The 25,475-nt window shown below is 44.0% G+C and overlaps 1 protein-coding gene across 2 annotated transcripts in view; it reads left to right on the forward strand.

Moving 5' to 3' along the window:
• The window catches only part of UMODL1 (uromodulin like 1), a 499,986-nt gene that overhangs the window by 241,540 nt on the left and 232,971 nt on the right, over positions 1–25,475 (forward strand). For both annotated transcript variants that reach the window (XM_069202600.1, XM_069202601.1), the window contains exon 11: positions 25,168–25,308. In XM_069202600.1, the coding sequence (XP_069058701.1) occupies positions 25,168–25,308 (141 nt within the window). The remainder of the gene's footprint in view (positions 1–25,167; positions 25,309–25,475) is intronic.

Consider the following 25,475-nt stretch of genomic DNA (forward strand, 5'->3'; position numbering starts at 1 on the left):
TGCCTTGCCCAGGCAAGGCATCTGAAACACATCAGGGGGTCGGAGCCGGCATTGTCAGAGGCAGGCACAGTCCTTTCAGATGAGAGTGACCACTCCACCCCTCCCTTCTAGCAGAGATGGCTAATCAGGAAATGCAGGTTACACCCCAGCTCCCTTTGTGTCACTGTCTGGTGTGAGGTGAAAAACAACCCAACTGTCAAACTGACCCAGACAGGGAATCCACAAACACGGCAGAGTCACAGAATGGTTTAAGCAAGAAAATGCTCACTTTCTAAAAGTGTCATTTTCAAACGCACAATCTTAAAATCAACTTTACTAAAAGATGTATTTTTTAATTGTGAGTTCAGGGACCCCAAACCCCACATGTCCATCTACTCTCTAGGGGAATCTACACTTTAATCATATTTAAAGGTAGCCCCCATATTATCCTATGAGAGAGACGGCCTTGCAACAGTGAAAAACGAAATTGGCAGTATTTGACTGTCAGGACATATAAACCACATTACTATATGTCCTACCTTATCCATACACTGCACCCTGCCCTTGGGGCTACCTAGGGCCTACCTTAGGGGTGCCTTACATGTAAGAAAAGGGAAGGTTTAGGCCTGGCAAGTGGGTACACTTGCCAAGTCGAATTTACAGTGTAAAAATACACTTACAGACACTGCAGTGGCAGGTCGGAGACATGATTACAGAGCTACTTATGTGGGTAGCACAACCAGTGCTGCAGGCCCACTAGTAGCATTTGATTTACAGGCCCTGGCACCTCTAGTGCACCTTACTAGGGACTTACTAGTAAATCAAATATGCCAATCATGGAGAAACCAATTACATACAATTTACACGGAGAGCATATGCACTTTAGCACTGGTTAGCAGTGGTAAAGTGCTCAGAGTTGAAAAGCCAACAGCAACAGGTCAGAAAAAATAGGAGGCAGGAGGCAAAAAAGACTGGGGATGACCCTGCATAAGCAAAAGTCCAACAACCCCCCACACCAGATTTACACATTGCCTCAGGGAGATGGTGGTCCCCCGTGCTGCAGGGGGGCCTCATGGCACCCCTGGGTTTATTATAATTAAAGCACCTGGAAGGTTGGGGGTCCAGGGGCTGTGAGGGGAGCCAACAGGCTTCCCCAAAGTACTTAAACCGAGTCCCAAGATAGCTGCCAACACTTCCTCGTTTGAATTGTTGAGAGCCAGTCAGAGCTGTGCATTTCCCTGCACCAGCTCGTCTTTGTTCGCGAGTACTTCATGACCAGAGATATACAAATTTGAATTTACCTTAATTTCTCAAGAACTACTGAATGGATTTACTCCATATAAGTGAAAGCTTAATCTGCGTACTGAAAGCTAGCTTTCTGTCAAATTTGGTTCAATTCTGTCCAGTGCTTCAGGCTGCAGATGTGTCCAAAGGTCCTCTGGTAATTAACACGGCAAATGCAACGTTTTTGACCCCACCTTTTGCAACACTTTTTTTGGAAAGATTTGTGAAGATTTGTCAAAAGTGCCAAAGATATATGCAAGTCAAAGAACGCTTTTTCTATGGAAACATGGTCCTTACTATAACTGCCACTATATGTATATGTGTGTGTGTGTGTGTGTGCATGTGTGTACATATATATACTTATCTTAACTATATGTACCATGTGTGGTAAAGGCATCCACATAGTAAAGGATGTTGCTCTATCTAGATGCATCACTTTATGTTGTCTTCACAGCCAACGATTGTACTTACAGACAGGGAGGAAGGTGGTAGTTTTGGTTCCCACTTTCAAACTGTTAGAACAGTTCTTTTTCCTATGTTGTTGTATACATATACATCTTTAACTTATCCTGTATTACAAATGTATCAAACCACCCTTTCTGTCCTCTTCATTTCACTAACTTCCCCTTTCCTTTCAAATTTGTCAATTAAATCCTAATTCTAGTTAGAATAATAATTACACAAAAGCAAATAAAAAACATGGTGCATTTACATTAACTCTGTGTATATACATTTTATATTTACTCAAAACTGCATGAATTACTAACCAGATATTTTGCTTGTTCCATCACCTGGGATCTTTTCCTCAACATGAGATGAAGTTTAAATGTTACTAAAGGATGTTTAGGAAATAGTTACCAGGATGAAATCAATGTATTAGATTTTTTATGCTTTATATTTGTTTGACAAGGCATACCATTTCGTCAAAATGTGTTTCAAAGCACTCTATTTATCAAAATATATTGTTTTACCTGCACTAAAACATAGATGTCTTAAAATGATCTGACAAAAATGAAAAAAACATTCTTCTTTTCAATACCCAGGGAATAAGTGTGATTAAAATGGGAACAAATTTAGTTGTGGTCCCAATCTACTTATTTTAGAGACAATTAAATTACGGATTAATTACCTTCCAACTGTGTTTTGGTCAGTTCATAAAACACAGGCTGTTTTCCTTTTGGTTATTGAATTCTATTGTTTCTGATACTTGCTTACCTCATGTAAAATGTATAGAGTTTGTAAATAATTTGTCTGCCACAGAACTAATACGGAGAAGGCATCTAAGGCATATATTACTGGAAGGAAGCAAAATAAAAGGTAAATCACACACCAACAAACACTTTTTGAGATACAACTCTGGTTCCTAGAACGGGTTTCATCCTCTGTGTTGACACATCTGCTTTTTAAGTCATAAAAATGCATTTTGTGTTGACAAACCGCTATTGGTTTGTGTTCTGTGAGAAAGCCTATTTTTTGCAGTTTTCTATAGCGCAAACTGGAGTGCTTTACATGAGCACATACTACATTACACAAGGTCAGATTCATCTTTTTTTCTTTAGCCATGGGACGATTAAGTGATGCGTCCAGAATTCCACAGGGTGTGGTGCCATATTGACTAGGGGAGCAAGCTGCTACTTCCTCTGGGTCTCCCTTTATATTTACTTGTATAATGGCAGATCCCTTTTCAAGTTAATTAAGGTCCTGAGACCACCCTAACTTATCTTCCTGCAAAGGGAAGTAAACACCTCCCCACACACATCCCATTGTCTCTGCTGTGGGAGCAGTTTTCTCACCTCTGTCACACCTTATTTAGGCCACGGCCAGCAGAGTAGTTGCTGGGGAGTTAAAGCAACTTAGCTTCCATTTGTTTCGGACGGGAAGAAGTTGCTTCCTAAACGCTGCTTTTTCTAATTATTTATTAAAAATCACCACTTCAATAAATTGGGCTTTCAATATGTATCAAAAATAGTGTTTGAATTGAGGGTTATTTTGCCAGGCTGGGCTGCAGGATTATACGGCAGAAGCCAATTGTTCACTGCCACTGGAGTGGGTAGCACAATAGCTGCTGCAGTTTGGAGGCGGGACTTAACATTTCAAGCAAGGAGCGTCTTCTGCACCTTATACTATGACAATGTAGGAAAGTTAAATAAGTCATATAGAGGTAAGCCAATTTAACTATGTTTAAAGTGGGAGCGCAGGCAATTTGTTCTTGTTTAGAATGAGTAATAGTGCAAGTTGTAAGTATGGCAAAAGTAGGGTCCACAAAAAGGTGAAAAATCTGTTATCTACCTCAGTGGTACTCATTTTATCAACCTCAGAAGGATAAAATGCTGAATGGACTCAGATTTAAACCAGATGTAGGATGTCAAACACAGATCCTTGGATTGGATGCATAAATCCACTGGGCCACTAGATCTGGTTGTAATTATTTACATATTCATATTCACAGCCATATAAGCCTATACAGTAGTCGCAAGTCTAGTCTGCAGAATGTGTGCAAATGTAGTTTATGCATTCACACTGGTGCACTTTTACATCATTAATTTATTTTAAATTTTTACTTTTGCATTTATATAGCAAAGCTCTGCTATCGACCAGTTTTCAGTGTTAACAATTGAATTGAAATCACAGATCTCTCAAACTTAAATCAATAAAAAAAGTATAATGTGAGGACGCAAAGTAGAGATCAAGGAGAGACAAGAAAGATGGATATTAGAGTAGGCAGTGGTGATTTAAAAGAGCTGCAGTAGGGTGGGAGGAAAGAGGTCAAGCAAGATGCGTCAGGATGAAATATAGACTAAAAGACATTGAGTGTAGAACAATTTAGTGTTTTTGCAAAGGAGTTGTTTTGTGTCCAAAACTTTATTCCTATATTATCATTTACTTGAGTGAACCTAACTTGTCCAGTGGGCTGCAGCACTCATTTTGCTTAGAAATTCATATAAATGATGTATTTGGCACAGAAAAGCTTTTTTAGTTATGATGCATGCAGGACATTGGGTTACTGGTGGAGGGGGTGAAACACTGGACAAGCAGTAGCCACAAATCTTGCCAGGGTGAAGTCACAACCAAACCCCAAACTAAAGTGTGCTTACCCTCTGGTAGCCTGGCACAAAGCAGTCCGCCTTAACTTAGAGGCAATGTGTAAAGCATCTATGCAGCATTTCAAACAGCAATAAAGTAAAAACGCAACACAAGAAAAATTCCACACCTATTTAGAATAAATAGAGTAATGTTTAATAAACTATTTGAGACCAAACTAACGCAGATCCAACCAGTAGAACCAGAGATACATAATTTTAAACATTTCAGGTAAATATAGCTCCTAAAATCACAAAGCACTGTTCTTGAGGGTACAAACAACTAGTATAAAACCCTCTTTCAGTGTGCTGGGCAGACCCTTTGTGATATGCAAGTGTGGAAGGTGACAGCTCCCCCTTCATCCTGACAGAAATGGCCATTCTTGACAACAACTATCCCCCCAGTGCCTCACAGTCTGGGAGGAATACACTGAGGCCAAACTACATTTCGACCAAACAAAATAATTCATCTGCCAAGCCTAAACCTTCCTATTTAATACATGTAAGTATCCCAGGGTTGGCCTTGAAAAGCCCGTAGGACATGGTGCAGTGTATTTAAAAAGTCAAACATGTACTTTTAAATTTTACATGTCTTGGTAGTGAAACAATCCTAAGTTCGTTTTCCCTACTTCAAGGCCTAGCACCTTCATTGGAAAAAATTGCGTTACCATTTATTAAGTGATAATGTTTGATTGGGAGTAGGTAAGAATGTAGAGTTTGGTTGTTAAAGAATTGTAATTTAAAACCCTCTGTATTGGTAACTCATGTTTTAAGTAACAGTTCTAAAAATGTCATTTTTTGAAAGTTGGCATTTTCTTGACCTATCCATTTGATGCCTGTATCCTGTGCCACATTACTTGGTGTAGCTCACAGTTGGCCTTTGTATTCACACCCAGACCATAATTCAAAGGGTGTTGGCAGGATGGCAACTCTAGCTGGATGAGGGTGTGGAATTTTAACCTATCACACTTGCTCTTCAAAGGTGCTGCCTCAGCACACTTGCAAAGAGTTTCACACTAGCCTGTTGTGACCCCCAACAATGTGGGGACAGAGCGGGGGAGGGGGTTATTCCAGCCACATCAGAGAGGTGAAAACTCCTGCAGCTTCTCCCACTTCAAAAGCTAGCACCAGGTATAGATTTTGAACACTCAGACCTAACTCTTCAGATCACTCCTGGATGTGTGGAAGACTCAGAAGAAGGACTGCTCTGTTGCTCTGCTATTGGAAGGATTGCCCTGCTGTCCTGGTGCAAGAATACTGACATGCTGCCTTGCTGGCTGAAGAAGGAACACTGGAGCTACATGAACACAACAAGCTCCAGAGACCTGGCGTGCATCTGCCCAGCTGATCCACTGGACCTGGCATTACCCTCCTGCTGGCCTCTGCTGAAGAGAGAGACCTGATCCCCAAAAGGTGCCCCTTAGATCCAGGACCCTCGATTGGCATCAGACTGAACTCCTCCTGGCCCAGCTGTGGCTTTCCTTAGAACTGCCGCAGGCGACGCAACTCCATGCAGTGCAATGCAGCACCTCGCAGCTTCTGATCAGACTCGACACAGCATGATGCAGCCCTTATAGCTCCTGCTCAGAACCAGTGCAGCATGATGCAGCTTTATCGTGGCTGGCTTGAAATTGTGAGTTTGTCCTGGTACAGTGGGATAACCAGTCCAGATAGCCACTTTATAACTGTTTTAGTGCTGCATAAATACTTTACACATTGCCTCTAAATGAAGGCTTACTGCTTTTATGCCAAGATAACAGAGGGTTTAGCACAGGTTACGTTAGTGGCTTTTTGTGGTTCACCCTGACAAAGATAGGATTGTGACTATTGCTTGTGTATGGATTTAGCCCCATCAACGAACAGTCCAATTTCTGACAATCATATTCAGCCAGAAATATTTTTTTATTTTATAAAGCATTTGATTTTATGACTCAAAATTTCACTGACCCATTTTTAGGGTCGAGTCTGGGTCGCATGCACTTGCGCATGCGTTTCACGTGCAAGACGCTCTAGGAGTTAGAAAAGGGCTCAGAGCCCCATCCATGTCACGTCAGTGTCTTTCATTGGTTTGTGGGCTTGCCTGTTAAAATCTGCTTGCTTTCATTAGGGGAAGGCATGCATACATCATGCCTTTTCCGGTGGTTAGCCCTCCTCGAGTGCAGCGACCAAGTACTGAAAACATGTGAGGCTCACTGTTTCCCATCAGATTTGTGGACTACTTTTTATCTTTTGTTCGCAGCGCGATCTCACTTGGCAGAAGTCGAGCGTTTTGCATAACATCGACCCTGTTACAAAGTGAATTGCACTTTTGCCGGTTACGTAGATAATTGCACTTTTGCTGATAGGTTTCAGTACGAGTGAACTGCAGCAGCGCGATCGCGCTGTTTTTTTCCATTGAATGTGGCAAAAAAAATCCAGTTGGGAGTTTACAACTGCTAATAGCTGTAATTCGGAGAAATACGAGACCCTATTGCATTGCAAATGTTTGTTTATGTTTGATATAGGTAAAAACCTCTTGTGAAAAATACATAGAGTCTGTGAGTTTTGAATCAGCTCCCTTTGCCATTGTATGATTGGGTCAGCCCAGTTCAGCCGTTGCCTAATTAATGCACAAACCACATTTTTTGTTCAGCCCACTAGACTACTGAAGAGTTAGAGATTTTACAGCTGTGATTGGTAAAATAGAAGTCAATGTCGGGATTGACATTCATGAGCCACTGATCAGCCACTGTAGGAGAATGCGTCATTTGATGTTGTACTTGTTGCCTTTGATGTGTGGAGGATGCCGCTGAATGCTGCAGACAGGAATTGGTGGTTAGGGTGTTTATTTTGCAGTAGGGGCTGGAAAGACGCATACATATGTACATACATATAAATATGTCTGTGTGTATATATCTATATCTATATATATCTGTTTTATATATACATAATCTATATCTATATATATATATATATATGTGTGTGTGTATAAATATATATATATATATATATGTGTATATTTATATATAAATTGATACCTTATTGACCTCAACCACTAAACCCTACCCACCCAAAAAACAAAAAATACCCTTGTCACCCAAGTAACCCTATCAACCCTAAACATACCCTTGCCACCCAAATACCCTTACCCACCCTAATCTCTAAAAATACGCTTGCCCCCAAATACCCCTATCCACCATGACCCCTAACAAAATACCCTTGTCACCCAAATACCCTTACCCACCCTAAACCCTAAAAATACCCTTGCTACCCAAATACCCTTACCCACCCTAAACCCTAAAAAAACTATTTCACCCAAATACCCACACCCACCATAAACCCTAAAAATACCCTTGCCATCCTATTACCATGACCGACCCTAAAACTTAAAAGTGCCCCTGCAACCCAAATACTCTTACCCACTCTAAACCCTAAAAATTCGCTTGCCATCCTAATACCATGACCGACCCAAAAACTTAAAAGTGCCCCTGCAACCTAAATAGCCTTACTCACCCTAAACCCTAAAAATGCCCTGACCACAACAACATTATTACCCACCCTAAACCCTAAAAAAAACCTTGCCACCCTAATCCCATTACCCACCCTAAACCCTAAAAACACTCTTGCTACTCTAATACCATAGCACACCTTAAACACCCTTCGATCTAATCCCCTCACCCACTTCTAAACCTTAAATACCTTAACACCCTTGCCCTAAAGTATGCAAATATCATGCAATTAGCTGTGAAATATTTATATTTTCATTGTAAACAAATGCATGTTAAATCATGTCCATGGTAAAATTGTGCGTGGTTATGGTATGTGTGGTAAAGGAATATGCATTGTAATGGATGCATGGTAACTGTGTTATCTGGTAATGGCCTTGTTGTAAAGGCTGTTTCTCATTGGCAATAACTATTCCAAGGGTCTTCACATGTGTTGTGAAGAGGGGTATGCATCTGAATTTGGTAGGCCACCAGGTGAAGTTCAAGATGAAATATTTTTGCTGAAGATTACTTCTTCATCTTTGTTTAACTTGAGGCAGTTGGGTTTCATCCATCTGGAGACTTTGGTCATGCAGGTAGAGAAATTATCCAGGTATTTGGTGTCTTGTCGGGGGGGAGTATGAACTGAGTGTCATGAGTGTAGGATATGATGTTTTGAGTGGGGCTGACTGAGGATCCTTGTGGAACTCTGCTAAGAGTTTGATGATGTCTGAGGTGAAGGGGATTAGACTGAACAACTGGGTGCGGCCTGCGGGGAAGGAGCAAATCCAGAGAAGTTTGGGTCCATAAATACTGGCTTTGTGCAGTTGTGAAATAAGGATGTAGTGTGAGGTGGTGCTGAAGGCTACAGAAAGGTCCAGCAATGTGGGGGCTGCAGTATCAGTTCTGCTCATTATCATCCAAATGTCATCCATGGCTGCGATCAGGATGGGCTCAGCACTTTAGATGGGTCTGATTCCAGATTGCTTAGTTTTGAGGAGGCGGTTTTTGTTGAGATGGGTAGCTAGTCATTTGTTTATCATCTTTCTTTGGCTTTTGGAAAAATTCCCCAGGCATCAAACTGGCTCTGAAAATGTTAAAACCTGCACACTGGTATCATGCAGCTCCACGCTAATCTTTTTCTGCCTCCTGAACTGACAAGCGGAGCAGCTTTAAAGCACTACCCATGCATACTGATATCAGATCCTTTCTTTCTGTGCCATCAGACTTTGATCTGAAGCTACTCCTCCATCCTTTGAGGAGATTTTTTATTCAATATGTTCTTCTTTTCAAGTGTGCAAGGGAAACATGTCACCTTCCAAAACAGCAGAGTTTAACACTTATGAGGACTGTTGCAAGCAGGTGTCTGTGACAGACCCCCACAAGGTATGTATGCCTGTGGTACTTTTCATTGGTGCACGACCCAGGATTTGTGACAACTGTGCCTAGATAAACACGAAGGCCATACAGGACTGCGAGGTGAAATTCTACATTGCCAAACATCAAAGGATTCAGAGCTGTAACTGGTTGAAGTAGAAAGGAACTTCCAATTCCCACTACTGAAGTTGTTCCCATAACAGATCTTCGTGTTATGGCTGAAGTCTTTGGGTCAGTCAAATAAAAGCACAAGACGTCCAAGCAGGGATCTGCCCCTTCCTACCAATCTCACACTTCAAAGAGGGTGCCAGGATGTCAACTAGGCCTTTGCAGAACTTCAATTATGCCGGAGTAAATGGAGTCATTCCGGTTATTCTGTGTTAATCTTTTATGCAGAATTAACAATAATCCAACTTAAGAGTACATTTAGCTATATACAGAAAGAGTCAAATAAGCATGCGATAAAATAAAACGAGGTAAAAGCTAAAAAATGAAACACATTTGAGTTTAAAACGTTTGTGACATACAACAGGAAAACAAAGAGACCCATTTAAGACAGCATACCATGTTTACTTCAAATTGTGGGGCCTGTGCCAATATGAATGCCCACCTTGGATCACAGACTGATGCCAAAATGACTGATGAAAGACGTATTTATTCTGAGGGTGAATCATGGCTGGGGGTGAGAGCAGGGTGAGCTTTTTTGGACTTCTTTCATTTTAAATATATCCACCTTGTCAGATTATACATCTCTGCCATCTAGTGGCAACATACTGTATGAGCCACGTTATACTCAAACGGTTTTACAGTATCGAAAATAGAGCAAACCTCCTTTAACAATTTTTACTGAGCACTCTGGCACTACAGAAGGACTAGTTTGACAGGTCAGTGTGCTGGCTAGTTTTTGGAATGTTAATGGGCCTGTTTAATGGTCTGGTGGGCCGAGTTTCACTGTTGATTTCCCTAATTTTATCACACAATGAATATCTAGACAGAGTATATTTACAAGATCAAAACTGCCCTGATTTGCAAATTTTGGCAAATGTTGGGCACTTTTTGGCTGATTCGCTAATGGAGTTCACTTTTGTTTTGGTACCGGGGACTATTTGCAGTCCTAGTTCAACCCTGACTGTGTAGGCATTGAAAGAGGTTACCAGGGAAGACAAGGATATTAAATGCACATAGCACAAAATACATAATCTTTCTGATGGATACATTTAACTATAGATTCCTCACCTTGTAGGTGTATTTCTCAGGCATCAAACTGCATCGGAAACGTAAAAGCAGTACTTCTAAGCACCAGTAGGTGGCATTGCACAGCTCTGCGCTAACCTTGTTCCTCTCTGAAATTGAGCGCGGCTGCATATAAGCACCACCTATGTGTGCTGATGTTAGTTCAATTTTTTATGCATCTTCAGACATGGATCCAAAGCTACATCTCCATCTTTTGATGAGATATTTTATTCAAACTTGTGTTTGTTTCCAGTGCGCAAGGGAAATATGTCATCTACCTAAACAACATAGTATAACACTTACAGAGACTGTTGCAAACATATGTCTGTGACAAACCCCTACAAGGTATCTGTTGTGTTTTAAAATGTGCTTTTGTAATTCGTTGTTGGGGTGGGCAGTGTACCTTTATGGAATGCTGGGTGCGTGGAGTTCTGATGACTTCATAGGCTCCCCAATCAGTTGCTGTACTTGGAGCTGTGAGGACGTTGGTGTTGATGTGGAAATAAACTTTGTGTTCAGGAATATTCCTTCTCTGTTTTTCCCTTCTTTTGGATACAACATAAATTGGCGACGAGCTTCTATCAACACCATCCGGACCCACGTAACTGTTATGATATTCATTTCTTGTCCTCACACTCGTTAATCAATTTTGAAGCAGATTACAATCTGTTTGTGTTCCTCATCCTTCTTCGTTCAGGTATTTTGTTAAGGGCCCTTGCCTGCTTGCGCCGGCAAAGTCCTCTGGTTTCAGTTCCTGTTGCCTAGTTACGCCTGATCAACAAACATTCTACTCAGAGGAACCGGGTTAACTCTTCTTTGTTGCTGTAGTTAATGCGACATTGGGTTAAGACATCAAGAATATTTTCTTTACAGAGATTGAAATCTACATATTTTTAAACAACGTGGAGCAAATTCTGGTTCCTGTAGTTTATGTTCCGGGGACGTTCTAGGTTTTGGTTTACAAACAGTGATATATAAATCCGCAAACCGATAGAGGAATTCTGTGTGCCTCTACTGTGTCTATTCACATAAACAAAGAAAACCTGTGCTGGACTTTCTGCACCAGAAAATAAGAATCCACTATCACGCGGACAGGTGCACAGTAATTCGCGCACTCTTCATTTTAAGTGCACCTTGTGGATTTGTACATATTCTGGTATTTATTTCACTGTTGCTATTGAAGGGAGGATATTTCTACGCAATTGCAGATCTTTTCAGTGATTCGCCCACTTCTATTCTGATTGCGAGAAAATAAGAATCCACTATCACGCGGGCAGGTGCACAGTAATTCGCGCACTCTTCATTTTAAGTGCACCTTGCGGATTCGTACATATTCTGGTATTTATTTTACTGTTGCTATTGAATGGAAGATATTTCTACGCAATTGCGGATCTTTTCAGTGATTCGCACACTTCTATTCTGACTGCGAGAAAATAAGAATCCACTATCACGCGGGCAGGTGCACAGTAATTCGCGCACTCTTCATTTTAAGTGCACCTTGCGGATTCGTACATATTCTGGTATTTATTTTACTGTTGCTATTGAATGGAAGATATTTCTACGCAATTGCGGATCTTTTCGTGATTCGCACACTTCTATTCTGGCTGCAAATTTACAGTGAAAGTACAAATTGTATGGACATGTGGACTTAAAATGTTATGCGCACAGTGATTCGCACATTCATCTGCTTTTCTGGATCTGCAGACCTGTGAATCTGTTTGCAATATTTCACGCACGTATCACGACTACTTTACATTGAAGGCGATTGCAGATTTGTACAGTGATTCGCACACTTATTCAATTTTTATCTTTAGTGGTGTCTTATTAGTCATATACAGGTTCATACAGTGTCTTTTCCTCGGTATGCAAACAGCAAATTTGCCACTGGCATTTTTGCCTGAACCCGGTATTCCCACGATAAAATGGCAACACTGGTTCAAGTCTTTTGAAAGTTACTTAGTGGCGATAGATGGGGTAAATTTTTCTGCGGTTCGAAAGAAGGCGATTTTGTATAATTGCCTTGGTACAGAAGGTCAGAGAATTTTTGATCATCAACCCCAAGTGCAACCTTCATCCAGTGATGGTTGGGATGTTTTTGACTGAAGCTGTAAAGAGGTTAGAAAATCATTTTAAGGATGACCTTAGTATAATAGTTGAAAGACACACATATTTTTTACTCGAAAACAATTCCAACACGAATCAATTGATAATTTTGTAGCTGAGCTTAGGGTATTAGCAGCCACTTGTGAATTTTTAGGACCCCTCGATCAGTACCTAAGAGATCAGTTAGTGGTGAATTGTTCTGATTCTAGAATCCAAGAAAAAAAATTATGTTGTAGAAATCCAACTTTGTGTGAAACACTAGAAATTGCTAGAGGCATCGAGCGTTCAGTAACAGCTTCCAGAGAGTTAAGCAAAATGAAAGTAAGTCAGGCAGAACATGTGAACATAGTTTTACAGAAGTCTAAGACAGTTATGTCGGGCACTCCAGATTTAAAAACAAATAATGCTAAAAGTTCACTATGCTTTAGATGTGGTTCTAAGTCACATGTTGCCAATTCCTCAAATTGTCCTGCACTGGGGAAAGTGTGCATAAAATGCAGGAAGTCTGGTCATTTTGCTCGTGTATGCAAGCAATCGCAAAAAGTAATGTTAGTTGAGCATCAGCAAGCCATTGACAAGCTGACAGATGGAGGGGAGGTGGACTTTTCAAAAAGATGTGTTTTGATTGTTGATGATATTAATTCTGATTGCAAATTTTCTAAGGATTCAGTATGTGAAGTTAAAATTGGGGAAGTCAAGCTAAGTGTCACTGTGGATTCAGGCTCACCTATATCAATTGTATCTAATACAAATTATCATTCACATTGGAGTAACCTTCCCTTGTCAGCTCCTGACATAAAAACAGTAGCTTTTGATGGTCAAGAAATTGACATGATGGGGTATTTCTTAGAAAGGATTTGTTATCAGCAGAAGACTATTAGTACAAAAATATATGTAGCCAAGAGAGGGTACAATATTCTGGGGTGGAAAGATCAAGGACAATTTGGGATGGTTCTGAGACCGGGTACTGAACGACCTATCACCCTGATTGAGAAAGTGGACATAAAACTTGATACTCTTAAAGATGTCCTAGACAAGCATACTGTGATTTTCAGGGATAAGCTAGGCTCTGTAAAAGGTAATGAGCATAAAATAATTCTCAAACCTGATGCGATACCTGTGGTACACAAGGTGCGTAATGTGCCCTTGAGCATCAGAGGGAAGTTAAAGGAGCACCTACATGAGCTATGTGCTGATGGAGTCATTGAATCGACTAATTTGTCTCAATGGGTTTCTCCGATTGTGGTTGCAGTTAAGAAAACGGGGGATTTGCGATTATGTGTGGACCTGAGGTCTTTGAACAAAAATATTCTAGTTGATTGTTTCCCGTTGCCCAAAATACAGGAGTTATTGGCACGATTGGGGGGTATTAAGGTGTTCTCCACTATTGACCTCAAGTCCGCCTATCATCAAGTTGAGTTTAGTAGGGAGTCTCGTTCTCTTACAACATTTGTCACTCCATTTGGGGCTTACAGATTTTTGCGGATGCCTTTTGGTTTAGCTTCCGCAGCATCTGTGTTTCAGAAGCTAATGTATCAATTGTTTGGGGAAGTACACGGAGTGTTGGCATATCAGGACGATATTCTGATAGGCTCAGAGTCTATTCAGGAACACATACAGAAACTTGATAAAGTCCTAGAAATTCTGGAAGATCACGGGATTACGGTGAGAAAAGGGAAATGTAAATTCATGGTTGAGACAGTTGAATATTTAGGTCACACAATTTGTGCACAGGGAATCCTACCCAAGAAGGACTTATTAGGGGCTATTGGAAATGCTCCATCTCCTAATGATAAAGACCAGTTGAGATCCTTTTTGGGTCTTTGTGAGTACTACTCGCGATTTGTTCACAATTTTGCGTATCTGACAGAGCCATTAAGGAAGTTGTTGAGGAAGGGTGAGAAATTTCAGTGGCAGGATGAGCAGGCTCAAGCCTTCTTAACTCTTAAGACTCTCATAATTGAGGCTCCTGCTCTTCATCCTTTCAATGAAGACGTACCTTCTGTCATTACTGTGGATGCGAGTGGGATTAGCCTAGAAGCTGTTTTAAGTCAAATGATAGGAGGCAAGGAATTTACCATTGCTTTTGCGTCCAGACGAATTTCTGAGGCCGAGGTGAATTATAGCACAATCGAGAGGGAGGCACTAGCTTGTGTTTGGGGTGTCAACCATTTTTCAATGTATGTTTGGGGGAGAGAATTTACTTTGGTAACAGATCACAAGCCATTGGTTTATCTATGGAATGACAACATTTTCAATAAGACTAGTCCTAGATTGACCAGGTTGTTGGCTAAACTGTATGAGTTTAATATGAAAATGAAACATATTCCTGGGGAGAACAATGGTAGAGCAGATTTTCTTTCCAGGTGTCCGGTTCACAATCCAATTGAGGGGAAGCAAATGGAGGATGAGGATGTCACGGTGGGAATGATAGACGGAGTGTTTGTTTCTGGGGAAGTCATTTCCAGGCAGGTTTGGGCGGAAGCTATGAACAAGGACAATTCTCTATTGCTTCTTAAAAAATATATTTGTGAGGGTTGGCCTGCAGGGAATGGTGTTTTAGAAGTAATAAAACCTTTTTGTAAGGTTAGAGAGGAATTGAACGTGGAGGACGACCTTGTCATGAGGGGGGAACGTTTGGTATCTCCTAAGGAATTAAGGCACAAGTTGATACAGCTGGCTCATGATGGGCATGTTGGAATCACTGGCACAAGGAAGAGGTTGCGTTTATATTATTGGTGGCCGGGTATGGACACAGAGGTGGAATTTGTAGTTAAGAATTGTAGCATTTGCAAGGGGGCGGATAAAGGTTTGCATACTAGAGAAGTGCCTTTGTGTCCTGTACCGTTTCCTGATAAACCTTGGCAGAAATTGGGATTGGATTTTATTGGTCCAGTTGGGGGTTACAATGACGGAAAGAAATATGTGTTGGTTGCAGTAGATTATCATTCCAAATGGGTTTCGTACAAGTTTTTAAGAGAACCTAATACCACCAATGTGATTGGATTTTTAAAAGAGATCTTTCATTGGGAGGGTAGTCCCGGGTTTTTGGTCACAGATAACGGGGTGCAATTTGTATCGCACCAGATGGTTGAATTTCTGAGAAGCCTTAATATTAAGCATCTTACAACTGCATTGTATAGTCCGCAGGGTAATGGGCTTGTTGAGAGAGTAAATAGATTACTCAAGGAAACTATTCAATTGGCCATCAGGTCAGGGAAGAGTATACAGGAGATGGTGGCAGAAAGGATATGGTGTTATCACAACACACCACATTCTTCTACTGGTGTTGCTCCTTTTGTACTTCTGAAGGGTAGACATTCTTGCAATGAACTGTCTCCAGAGTGGGTTGTACAGGAAACTTTAGTGGGTGTTGTTGCTTCTGATATCAATCAGGTGAAAGACAAGGTGATTAAGCAACAGGTCAAGAGCAAATTGAGATATGACGATCTGAAAAGAGTTAAGGAGGTTCAATTTGGTATGGGTGATGTAGTTAGAGTAAAAAAACCTCAGGGGAAGGGAAAGGGATTGTCAAGTTTTTTTCCCACTGCCAAGGTAGTCAGAGTATCCAAACATTCTTTTATGGTTGAGGGTGGCAAATGGTGGAATAAGAGGAATGTGGCGAAAGTGACAGATGTAGCCCCTGGGGTAAAACATTCAGGTGTTTGGACTGATGTTGAGTTGAAAGATAGTGGTTATGCACCGCCATCATAACCATCATCCCTGTGGTACTTTGAGTTGGATTGGAACATGGCTCCAAGGCCTGTCATAATCAATCAATCAATCAATTTGTAAGGTTCACTTATCACCTGTGAGAGTAACCAGGTGATGAGGAAGCTGCGTGGTCCAGCACGGGGGCCGGGTAGAAGAGCCATGTCTTAACCTCTCTTTTGAACTCCAGGATGGGGCGGGAGGGCGTCCAGTGGAAGGGGGGAGAGTTCCATGTTTTCGCAGCCAGGTAGGAGAAGGCTTGTCCTCCCTGCTTGCTTCTGTGGATATGGGGGGTAGAGCGAGGTGGATCGTTGGTCTCTGGTAGGGTGTAGAAAATTAAGGCGGTGGTTGAGGCAGGGAGGTCCTTGGTTGTGAAGTGCTTTGTAAGAGAGGGTCAGCAACTTGAAATGGCATCCCTTGTCACCCAGATGAACTGGAAGGACATACAGGACTGTGAGGGGAGTCGCTACATGGCCATACATAAGAAGCCTCCACGCTGTAAGTGGTCGAAGTTGAAAGGAAGATCCCAATCCCACTGCCGAAGTAATTCCCACAGCAGATCTTCATTATGGCTGAAGTCTTTGGGTCAGTCAAAAGAAGCACAAGAAGTCCAAATAGGGATTTGCCCCTTTCTGTCAGTCTTGCACTTCAGATAGGGCCCCAGGGTGTCAACTAAGCCCCTGCAGAAATACGATTACGGCAGAGTAATTGGAGTAATTAAGTCATTCTGTGTTACTTTTTGATGCAGAATTACCATTAAATATGCGATAACTCATGCCTGTCTGATTAAGGCCAACTTGGGGGAAATAACCTAGCGCTGGAGCACATTTAGTGAGTGGCTGCTCGCTATTCATGTTTTGCTGCATTTCGCTCTGTTTCTTGGTGCAAAATGCAAACTTGTGTCCATTTTGTGCTAATCATATGGGCTAATAATTGGTAGTAAGTTGGGTGAAAATCGTACCTCAAGAGCACAATTACCAAGTGTGAGCCAGCTATTCATGTTCTGTTGTATTTAGTGCCATTTCCTAGCCCAAAATGCATCTGTGAGTCCACTTTGGACACAAGTGGGAATTATTGTGTAGAAATAACACTAAACGCAGAATTGCTCTTCTCTGGTAATTCAAGCGTAAACTTATATATTTCTTAGGTAACTCTGAGTAATTACCCTACACGTTATTACAAGAGTTGCATCCACCTCTAGTGTCAAAGTGCCACTCAGTCTCACTACCAAACTTCTGAGGAGTCAATTCCAACTCTGGTCCCATCACACCCAAAATGTTAAGGTCTGTTGGTAATAGACCGACGCCTTTAAGGAATCCTTGCTGGACAAATATGACATGCTTCCGGTTCTGTCTGGTGCACCTTCGGGCAGTGCTTACTTTGTAAATAAAAACGCGCCAGTGCTCAAAGATCTCCTCTTGAACATGCAGCTGTTGCATTTAAAAGTGCGAGCACATAATACTGAGGCAGCATAATCCTAAAGTCATCTCGGGCCTCATTAATCCATTTACAGAGACTCCCTGCCCCTTCAGTTCACTCTTGCAGCTTCCTGCTTTTCCCCTTTCTGACACGCTTTAGTTTTTTTTTCCCTCCCTCTTTCCCACATGCCATTGCTCGCAGTAAATGCTTGAGGCCAAGAACTAAGCGCCGTCCCTCAAAAATAAGTGCCGGTGCTCCGCACCGGAAACAACAAGCACAAATTAAGCACTGCCTTTGTGCCCCAAGGCTCTGCAAAATCCTCTAGTCATATTCTTCCAGCGGATTCACTCTCAGAGCCATCTATGCCTTGTGAACCCAGGTTCTGCACTGGCCTTGGTGCTCCCTGTGCAGATTCCTTTGACCTCGATGGCAGTGCCAATGGTGCTGCTGGTCGAAGAGGATCCTCAATCCAAGGTAGTTTCTGGCTTTGAGACAAATTTATCTCAGCCCCGGCCGAGACTGCGTCCCAATCTCACTAGAGCACAGCAACTCATCAACCTCTCTGACTCTGGCACATAGCTCTTACCAAGCAGCAGAGTTCAGGCTTTACTTCACATAATTGCCTCTGATTCAGACAACAGTGACAATTATGATGAGGGGGATGAATTTCTGTGATAAGGATAAATAGTACGAGGAACTACAGGATGCCAGTGGTCTAGATACCTCCACAGATGCTAGACTTGTTTCTCACAGAGCGCCTCTTTTGCTGTTGCTGCGTGAATGACTTTGGAGGTCTTTGATTTTCAATTTCCTACCACTGAAGTAAAGACCCACATTTTTGCAGAGGTTCTCTGCCCTGGTCAGGCAACTACTGAATCTCTAATTTCACAAAGCCCTTACAAATACCCTCTTGTGCTCTCAAACCATGCCATGTTATCAGTGGTGTAACGAAACTTAAGCTCCCCCCCCCCTGCAAAGTACATGGAAGCCCCTCCCTGGACTCGCTCAGGAACTCTCATGCCAGGGTACTGTGCTGAGGGGGGGCCCTCTGGAGCTCGGGGTCTCTCGCACTGCAGGGGCTTAGGCGGGCCTTTGTTATGCCATGCCTGCATGTTATCTGTGCCATGCACAAGCTCCTGCCTACGAGTTCCCCACTAATTATGCTGCTTTAGGTAGTACAATGGTGGTTTCTGCAGTGTCTCTCTTGGAACCTACCTAGTTTTGCCTTGCCCTTGGACTGGCATGGGCCTTCTGTCCCTGTTTTTCCTCACCATTTCCTGCTTTTCCTTCTCTCCAAAAGCATTGTCTGTTATCTGGAACAAACTTTGTAGTGTTAAGTGTCTGGGCATACAGGGTGGTGGTGATAGCAGCAGGGTGTGTTAAGGGTTTTGACAATATTTAAATATATTTTTCTACAGATTTTAGTATTTACTAGGCTTGCCATACTGAGAATAGGGAAAATTGTTAATCCATTTACCAACATAATAGCTCGTATTGAATTGAGGGTCTTAAACATCCACGCATTCTCTGCTTCTAAATTCAGTTTGGAACAAAACTCTATTAACAGAGCCAGATTCATAACTGATTTACAAAGTGAGCATGAATATATTTGCACCCTCTCAAATGGCAGTTTACTACCAGAATATCAAGTTTGAATACTCGTGCCAGAATATTGGCTAAAAGCATATCGTGAAGGTCAGCATATATAGATCTACTATACTTAAAACAGAATATATGGACCTTGACAATCTATAAGTCACTGAAATTAATTAGGCTGAAAGTAAGACGCCCAACAATGTTCTATGAGGGGCAGAGGCTATCGCAATATATAAGGAGTTTGCTATTGGACCATGTGCCAGGAAGTGACTTTGGAGTGGGCGGGATGAACACCACAGTTTCGGAGGAGTTTCTGTGAAGGACACTTGACGTCATAAGCACCCCAATCAGTTAATTGAGGATGAGATCGGTGTCCCACGTAATGTTTAATTTTGGTTTGCTCGTAAAGGTTTTTATCAAACAAGGTGGGTGAGGACAGAGAGGGTTCAGCTTCCTGAGAAAGCGAGGTGGCTCCAAGTTTAAGTAGTTGCTTTATAGCTGAAGGGATTAACATAATGGACTTCAAATATGACTGGGCTAATTGAAAAAGAATCCTTCCCAGAGTTTAGGGTGCAGACTCTGAGGAAGAGAGCACATCAGTTGAGCTGAGTGGTCTGAAACATTACCTCCCGTCCCTCCCTCGCCTTCCTTTTAGACCAATGAGGCCTCCTGCCTCCCCCCTAGACCCTCCCGTCTCCTTTTAAACCCCCCCCACTCTTATCTCCTCCTGTTCTTTTGTCTAGCCCACGCTAGACGTTTTCTTTACCTTTACCTGCACGGCGGGGCCTGGAGGTCTTCGATGGAGGCACTCCTCTGGACGCGGAGCTCCGCGAGGAGTGCTACAGCCTGGACGCATCTTTGACGAGCAGCCGGGCTGCTCAGGAAGCACGTACTAAGGGCCGGCTGACGGGCTCAGCCGGCCCTCTGTGGCTGGGGCGTCGGCTTCCGGTTTTCCGCGCCGCGGAGCCGCGGGGAAATGCGGGAGTGCGGTTTTTGGATTGTCTGCAGGTAGGACGGGCGTTCTACCCGCAGTTTTTATGGTCTTTGCAGTAGTTTTTGACCTTTTTAGGGATTGGTGGATTACTGTAGGGGGAGGTCCAGGTCACTATATATGAAGAGTGATTTTAGGTGAAGGGCAGTGTATTTTGAATTATTAGCATGCCTAAGGTTCCGGCGAAGAGACGTAGGATTGTCTCCTCTTCCTCCTCTGAGGAGGAGGGTGCTGCTGGCGTTTCCACTCCTGGGGGCTCCCAGTTACAGGAGGGAAGGGGTACTCCCCTCATGTCCAGGGAGGAAGTGCGGGAGATGATTGAGGTGGCTGTTACCAGGGCTCTTCAAGCAGGGATGGCCAGGCCTGGACAGTCTAAAGTTGCCCATTCAGCAGCAGCTGCAAGGAAGTCCTCGTCAGATAGTGAGGGTGATGAGGCCCAATCTACGTCCTCTGGGGGTAAATATGTATCCAGAGAAGAAATGTGGGAAGTGATGGCACATGTTCGGGACAATTTGGGTTTCCCAGTTTTTCATCCTTCAAACTCGGATTCTCACTTATTTCCACAATACCAGACGCCTTCTAAGTTTGCCATGCCTTTTCAGGGACCTGTGAAGGATATGGTGTTTCGCAAATGGAAGGATGTGGATAGGGCTCAAGTTCCACGATTCCTGCAGAAACTGTATTTACTTGAGGGTGAGGAGGTATTGCCTCCTTCGGTCCGCCTGGACTCAATTTTAGCTACCCTGATTGGCAAAACGGCAGTCAATCCGGAGGATTGTGTGCCTACGGATGCCACGGAACGTAAAGTGGATTCAGGTCTTAAAAGAGCTTTTGCAGCTGAGAATTTGGCGCTAAGGGCGGGTATATATTCTGCTTATGCGGCTCAGTCGTTGGTGCAGGACTTTGATAAGCTGGCGGTGGCTGTTCAGGAAGGGGTGGAATGTTCGGAGCTCCTGGCTGGTATGGAGCAGCAAGCCAGATTGTTGGCTGATGTGTCTTCGGATGTAGTCCGTACTTCGGCGCTGGCCTCTGGTGCTTTGATTGGGGCTCGTAGGTCCCTCTGGTTGCGTTCCTGGAAAGCTGACCCAGGGGATAAGGCGGCCTTGCTGAGACTGCCGTTTGAAGGTCGTAGCTTGTTTGGAGAGCAATTACCATCCATGCTTTCCAAAGCATTTAAGGAACGGAAGCATGCCTTGCCTTATAAAGGGGGTTCTACTTCGGGTAAAGGGTGGAAGAAACATTCCCGATCTTCTCCTAAAATGAATGCCAAATCTTTTTCATTTAGGAAACAACGTTTTCAGCCGCGTTTTTCACCTAAGAAGTCTGCTCCTGCGAACCGGGGTGGGTTCAAGAAGGGGTCCTGACAATCACTGTGGGCCTGGCATAGGGCCGGTTGGGGGAAGGCTGAGTCACTTTCTTTCAACTTGGGAGGAGAGTGTCAACGATCGTTGGGTGCTATGCATTGTGGCCAATGGTTATGTCATCGATTTTGTGGTGGTACCTCCAGATTCAGGGGTATGTCCCACCCCTATGCCTTCAGGGGGGTCACGGAGAAGAGCATTGTTGGACGGAGTACGGGACTTGATGGTCAAAGGGGCCATTTCTCGCGTTCCGATGGACGAACGGGGTCAGGGCACCTATTCGGTCTTGTTTCTTGTTCAGAAAGTTTCAGGGGGATTTTGACCGGTGCTCAATCTGAAGGAGGTGAATGCTTGGATCAGGCCGGTGCATTTCCGCATGCTGTCTATTCAGACTATCTTTCCGTTGGTCAGACAAGGGGACTTTCTAGTGTCGCTGGATCTGCAGGATGCTTACCTGCACGTGCCTGTGGCAAGGTCTTCTCAGAGGTTCCTGAGGTTTGCTGTGGATCAGGAACACTATCAGTTTTGCGTTCTACCTTTCGGTCTCAAATCTTCTCCTCAAATGTTTACGAAGGTGCTGGCCCCCCTGGTGGCTTTGCTACATTCAGAGGGGGTGTTTATTCATCCATATCTGGACGACATCTTGATTCATGCCCAGTCACGGGTCCTGTTACAGAGGCAGGTGGCACAAGTTCTGGTGGTCCTGCAAAACCACAGGTTTTTAATCAACTGGGAGAAATCAGATTTAGTTCCGTTCCAGGATCTGGTTTTTCTGGGGGCTCGGTTTCGGACTCTTTCAGGCGTGGTGACGGTGTCAGAAAAGAGGTTAGGTGTACTTCAGTCCTTGGTAAAGAAGGTAGTGTTACTGACTGCACCCTGAGCTCTTCTATGGTTACGTCTGCAGGGTCATTTGGCGTCTGTGATATTTCTGGTTCCTTGGGCGCGTTTCCATCTCCTGTGCTTGATGACATGGTTCTTGAGAAGGTGGGCGCCAGGGTCCGGTTCTCTGAGGGACAGGGTTCCGGGGTCCGGTTTGATTCGCAGGGAGTTGCAATGGTGGTTGGAGGCAGATTATCTTCGGGTAGGGGTTTCTTTGACAACTCTGAGACCCGTGGTGGTGACTACGGATGCCAGCCTCTCCGGTTGGGGGGCGTGGATGGGGTCGGCTCAGATTCAGGGGTTCTGGTCCCCTCGGGAGGCGAGTCGGTCGTCGAATTGGCGCAAATTGAGAGCTGTCTTACTGGCTCTGGTCCATTTCCAGGTGTCCCTCAGAGGGGCGGCGGTTCTTGTTCGGACGGACAACTTAATGGCCAAGGCTTATGTCAACCGGCAAGGGGGGACCAGGTCGAGGGCTCTGTTCAGTCTAGCCAGGGAGATATTTGTGTGGGCTCAGGAGTGGGTTCCTTCTCTCAGGGCTTCGTACATTCGGGGGGTGGTCAATGTTCGGGCGGATCTGCTGAGCAGGGTGATTCCTTCCTCTCAACTTTTCTCCCTCCGGAAGTCTCTGTTTCTGCATCTGGTTTGTCTTTGGGGGCTTCCAGTGCTGGATGTGTTTGCGTCCGCAGAAAATGTGAAGTTGGATCGCTTCTGTTCCCGGTTTCGGTGTCCCCAGGCCTGGGAGGTGGACGGGATGTCATGTCCTTGGCCGAGGGGCCTTTTGTATGCGTTCCCACCTTTTCAACTGCTCAGGTCCTTTCTGTTGAGGGTGAGGGATCTGGGATCCAGGGTTATCCTGATTGCGCCACTTTCGCCGCGGGCAAATTGGTTCCCGTTGTTGAGGCTGATGGCAGACGGGAGGATGTGGCCTCTTCCTCTTTGTCCGTCTCCCCTAGAGTTTCCCTGCCTCCCATTGGGGTCGTTGAGGAGGTTGCACTTGACGGCCTGGAAGTTGAACGACAGGGCTTGACGGATCTGGGGGTACCTGTAGCTTTGAGTTCTACCTTACTGGCTTCCAGGCGGCGTTCCACTTTACTTTCCTATGGTAGACAGTGGAAGGTTTTTTCTTCTTGGTGCTTGAGTCATGAGTTGGATCCTACCTGCGCGTCTATCTTTGAGGTGATGCAGTTCCTGCAGGACGGTGCGCAACTGGGGTTGTCGGTGGCATCTCTACGGGTACAGTGGGCGGCTATTCAGGTATTTACAGGTCCGTGGCGTAATCTTCAGGATGAAGGGCGCTTGATTCCTAGATTTTTTCAAGGTCTTATTAATTTGTTTGCTCGCCCTGTACGTTCTTTTCCTTCATGCGATCTTTCTTTGGTTTTGGATGTTTTGACGGATGCCCCTTTTGAACCATTGGGAGACTGTGATTTGCGCCATCTGTCTTTGAAGACGTTTTTTTTGGTAGCCATTACTTCGGCTCGTAGTTTAGGGGAATAGGGGGCCTTGGCCTGTTCCTTTCCTTTTTGTAAAGTTTTTCAAGATCGGGTGGTTCTGGTTCCGGTCCCTTCCTTTATTCCGAAAGTCAATTCTTCGTTCCATTCTCGACAGGAGGTCATTCTTCCTTCATTTTGTCCCAATCCCTCCTCGAGGGAGGAGGTCAGTTTGCATTCGTTGGATGCACGCAGGGCTTTGTTGGAGTACCTGCGGGTGGTGGCTCCTTTTCGTAAGGGGGATTCGCTTTTTGTTAATTTCGGTCCGGCACGTAAAGGTGAGAGGCCTTCCATGGCTTCCTTGAGTCGGTGGGTGAGATCATTGATTCTGTTGGCCTATTCCTTAAAAGGGGTGGTTCCTGCTCAAGGGATTCAGGGTCGGTCTACCAGGGGTATGGCGGCTACGGTGGCGGAGCTTCAGGGGTCTTCCGTGGTGGAAATTTACAGGGCTGCCACTTGGGCTTCTCCTTCGACGTTTGTGCGTCATTATAGGCTGTCGGACTTGGGTAGTTTGGAGTCGGTATTAGGTCACCGAGTCTTATCCTCTATGAGGTAATAGGGGTAGGGTTTTTTGGTGATCTTGGTGCAGGATATTAATAAAGTTCTTGCAACTCAGTGTCCGTTTCCTGTGTTTTTCTTGCTATGTCTCATTGGTCTAAAAGGAAGGCGAGGGAGGGACGGGAGGTAATGCTTCCATTTTCTTGCGATAATGGCATTACTCTTAGTCCTACTCCCTCGCCTTCCTTTCCGTTCCCTCCCGCCCTCCCGGTACGGACTGTCCGAGTTGCTGCTTGGGCTTGCTTTTTGTACAGGAGGAGATAAGGGTGGGGGGGGTTTAAAAGGGGAAGGGAGGGTCTAGGGGGGAGGCGGGAGGCCTCATTGGTTAAAAAGGAAGGCGAGGGAGTAGGACTAGGAGTAATGCCCTTATCGCAAGAAAATGGAAGCATATGTCACTTCCTTCAAGATGGCATGGTACCCCGCATGCAAAGTGGCGAAGTCTAAAATACTTGGGTGGCAGGTAGGCTCGCTAGGCGTGCATCCTGTCCAGGTTTGTGGAATTGCCCCAGTTTAGTAAGTTATTGGTGATGTCCGCTTGGAAAAATGCTAATGTTTGAAAAAACAACATATTGTAAATGATATCTGTGAAATGTGAGTTCCACAGGCTTTCACCACGTTGACATTTGTATCTGTGTGTTATAGATCTTGATGAATGTGCGTCACCATCTGAGAACGACTGCTCGCCAGACGCCCTTTGCATAAATACAGACGGCCCATTCACCTGCAAGTGCAAAGACGGCTTTACAGATCTGGAAGTCACGAGGCCTGGAAGAAACTGTAGAGGTAAAGCAACCTCATGTAAATAATGCGTGCTGTGAGCTGCACTTTCTCCTATTTAGAACCAAAAAATCTGATTGCATCAGCAGATTTGACGGTGACCGAAGCACGCTTGTCTTCATTGGGTCACATGTCTGTCATTTAAACCATATTCTGCAGTGTGCAAACCTTGT

Source organism: Pleurodeles waltl, chromosome 8 (genome assembly GCF_031143425.1).
Source record: "Pleurodeles waltl isolate 20211129_DDA chromosome 8, aPleWal1.hap1.20221129, whole genome shotgun sequence".
Classification (NCBI taxonomy): domain Eukaryota; kingdom Metazoa; phylum Chordata; class Amphibia; order Caudata; family Salamandridae; genus Pleurodeles; species Pleurodeles waltl.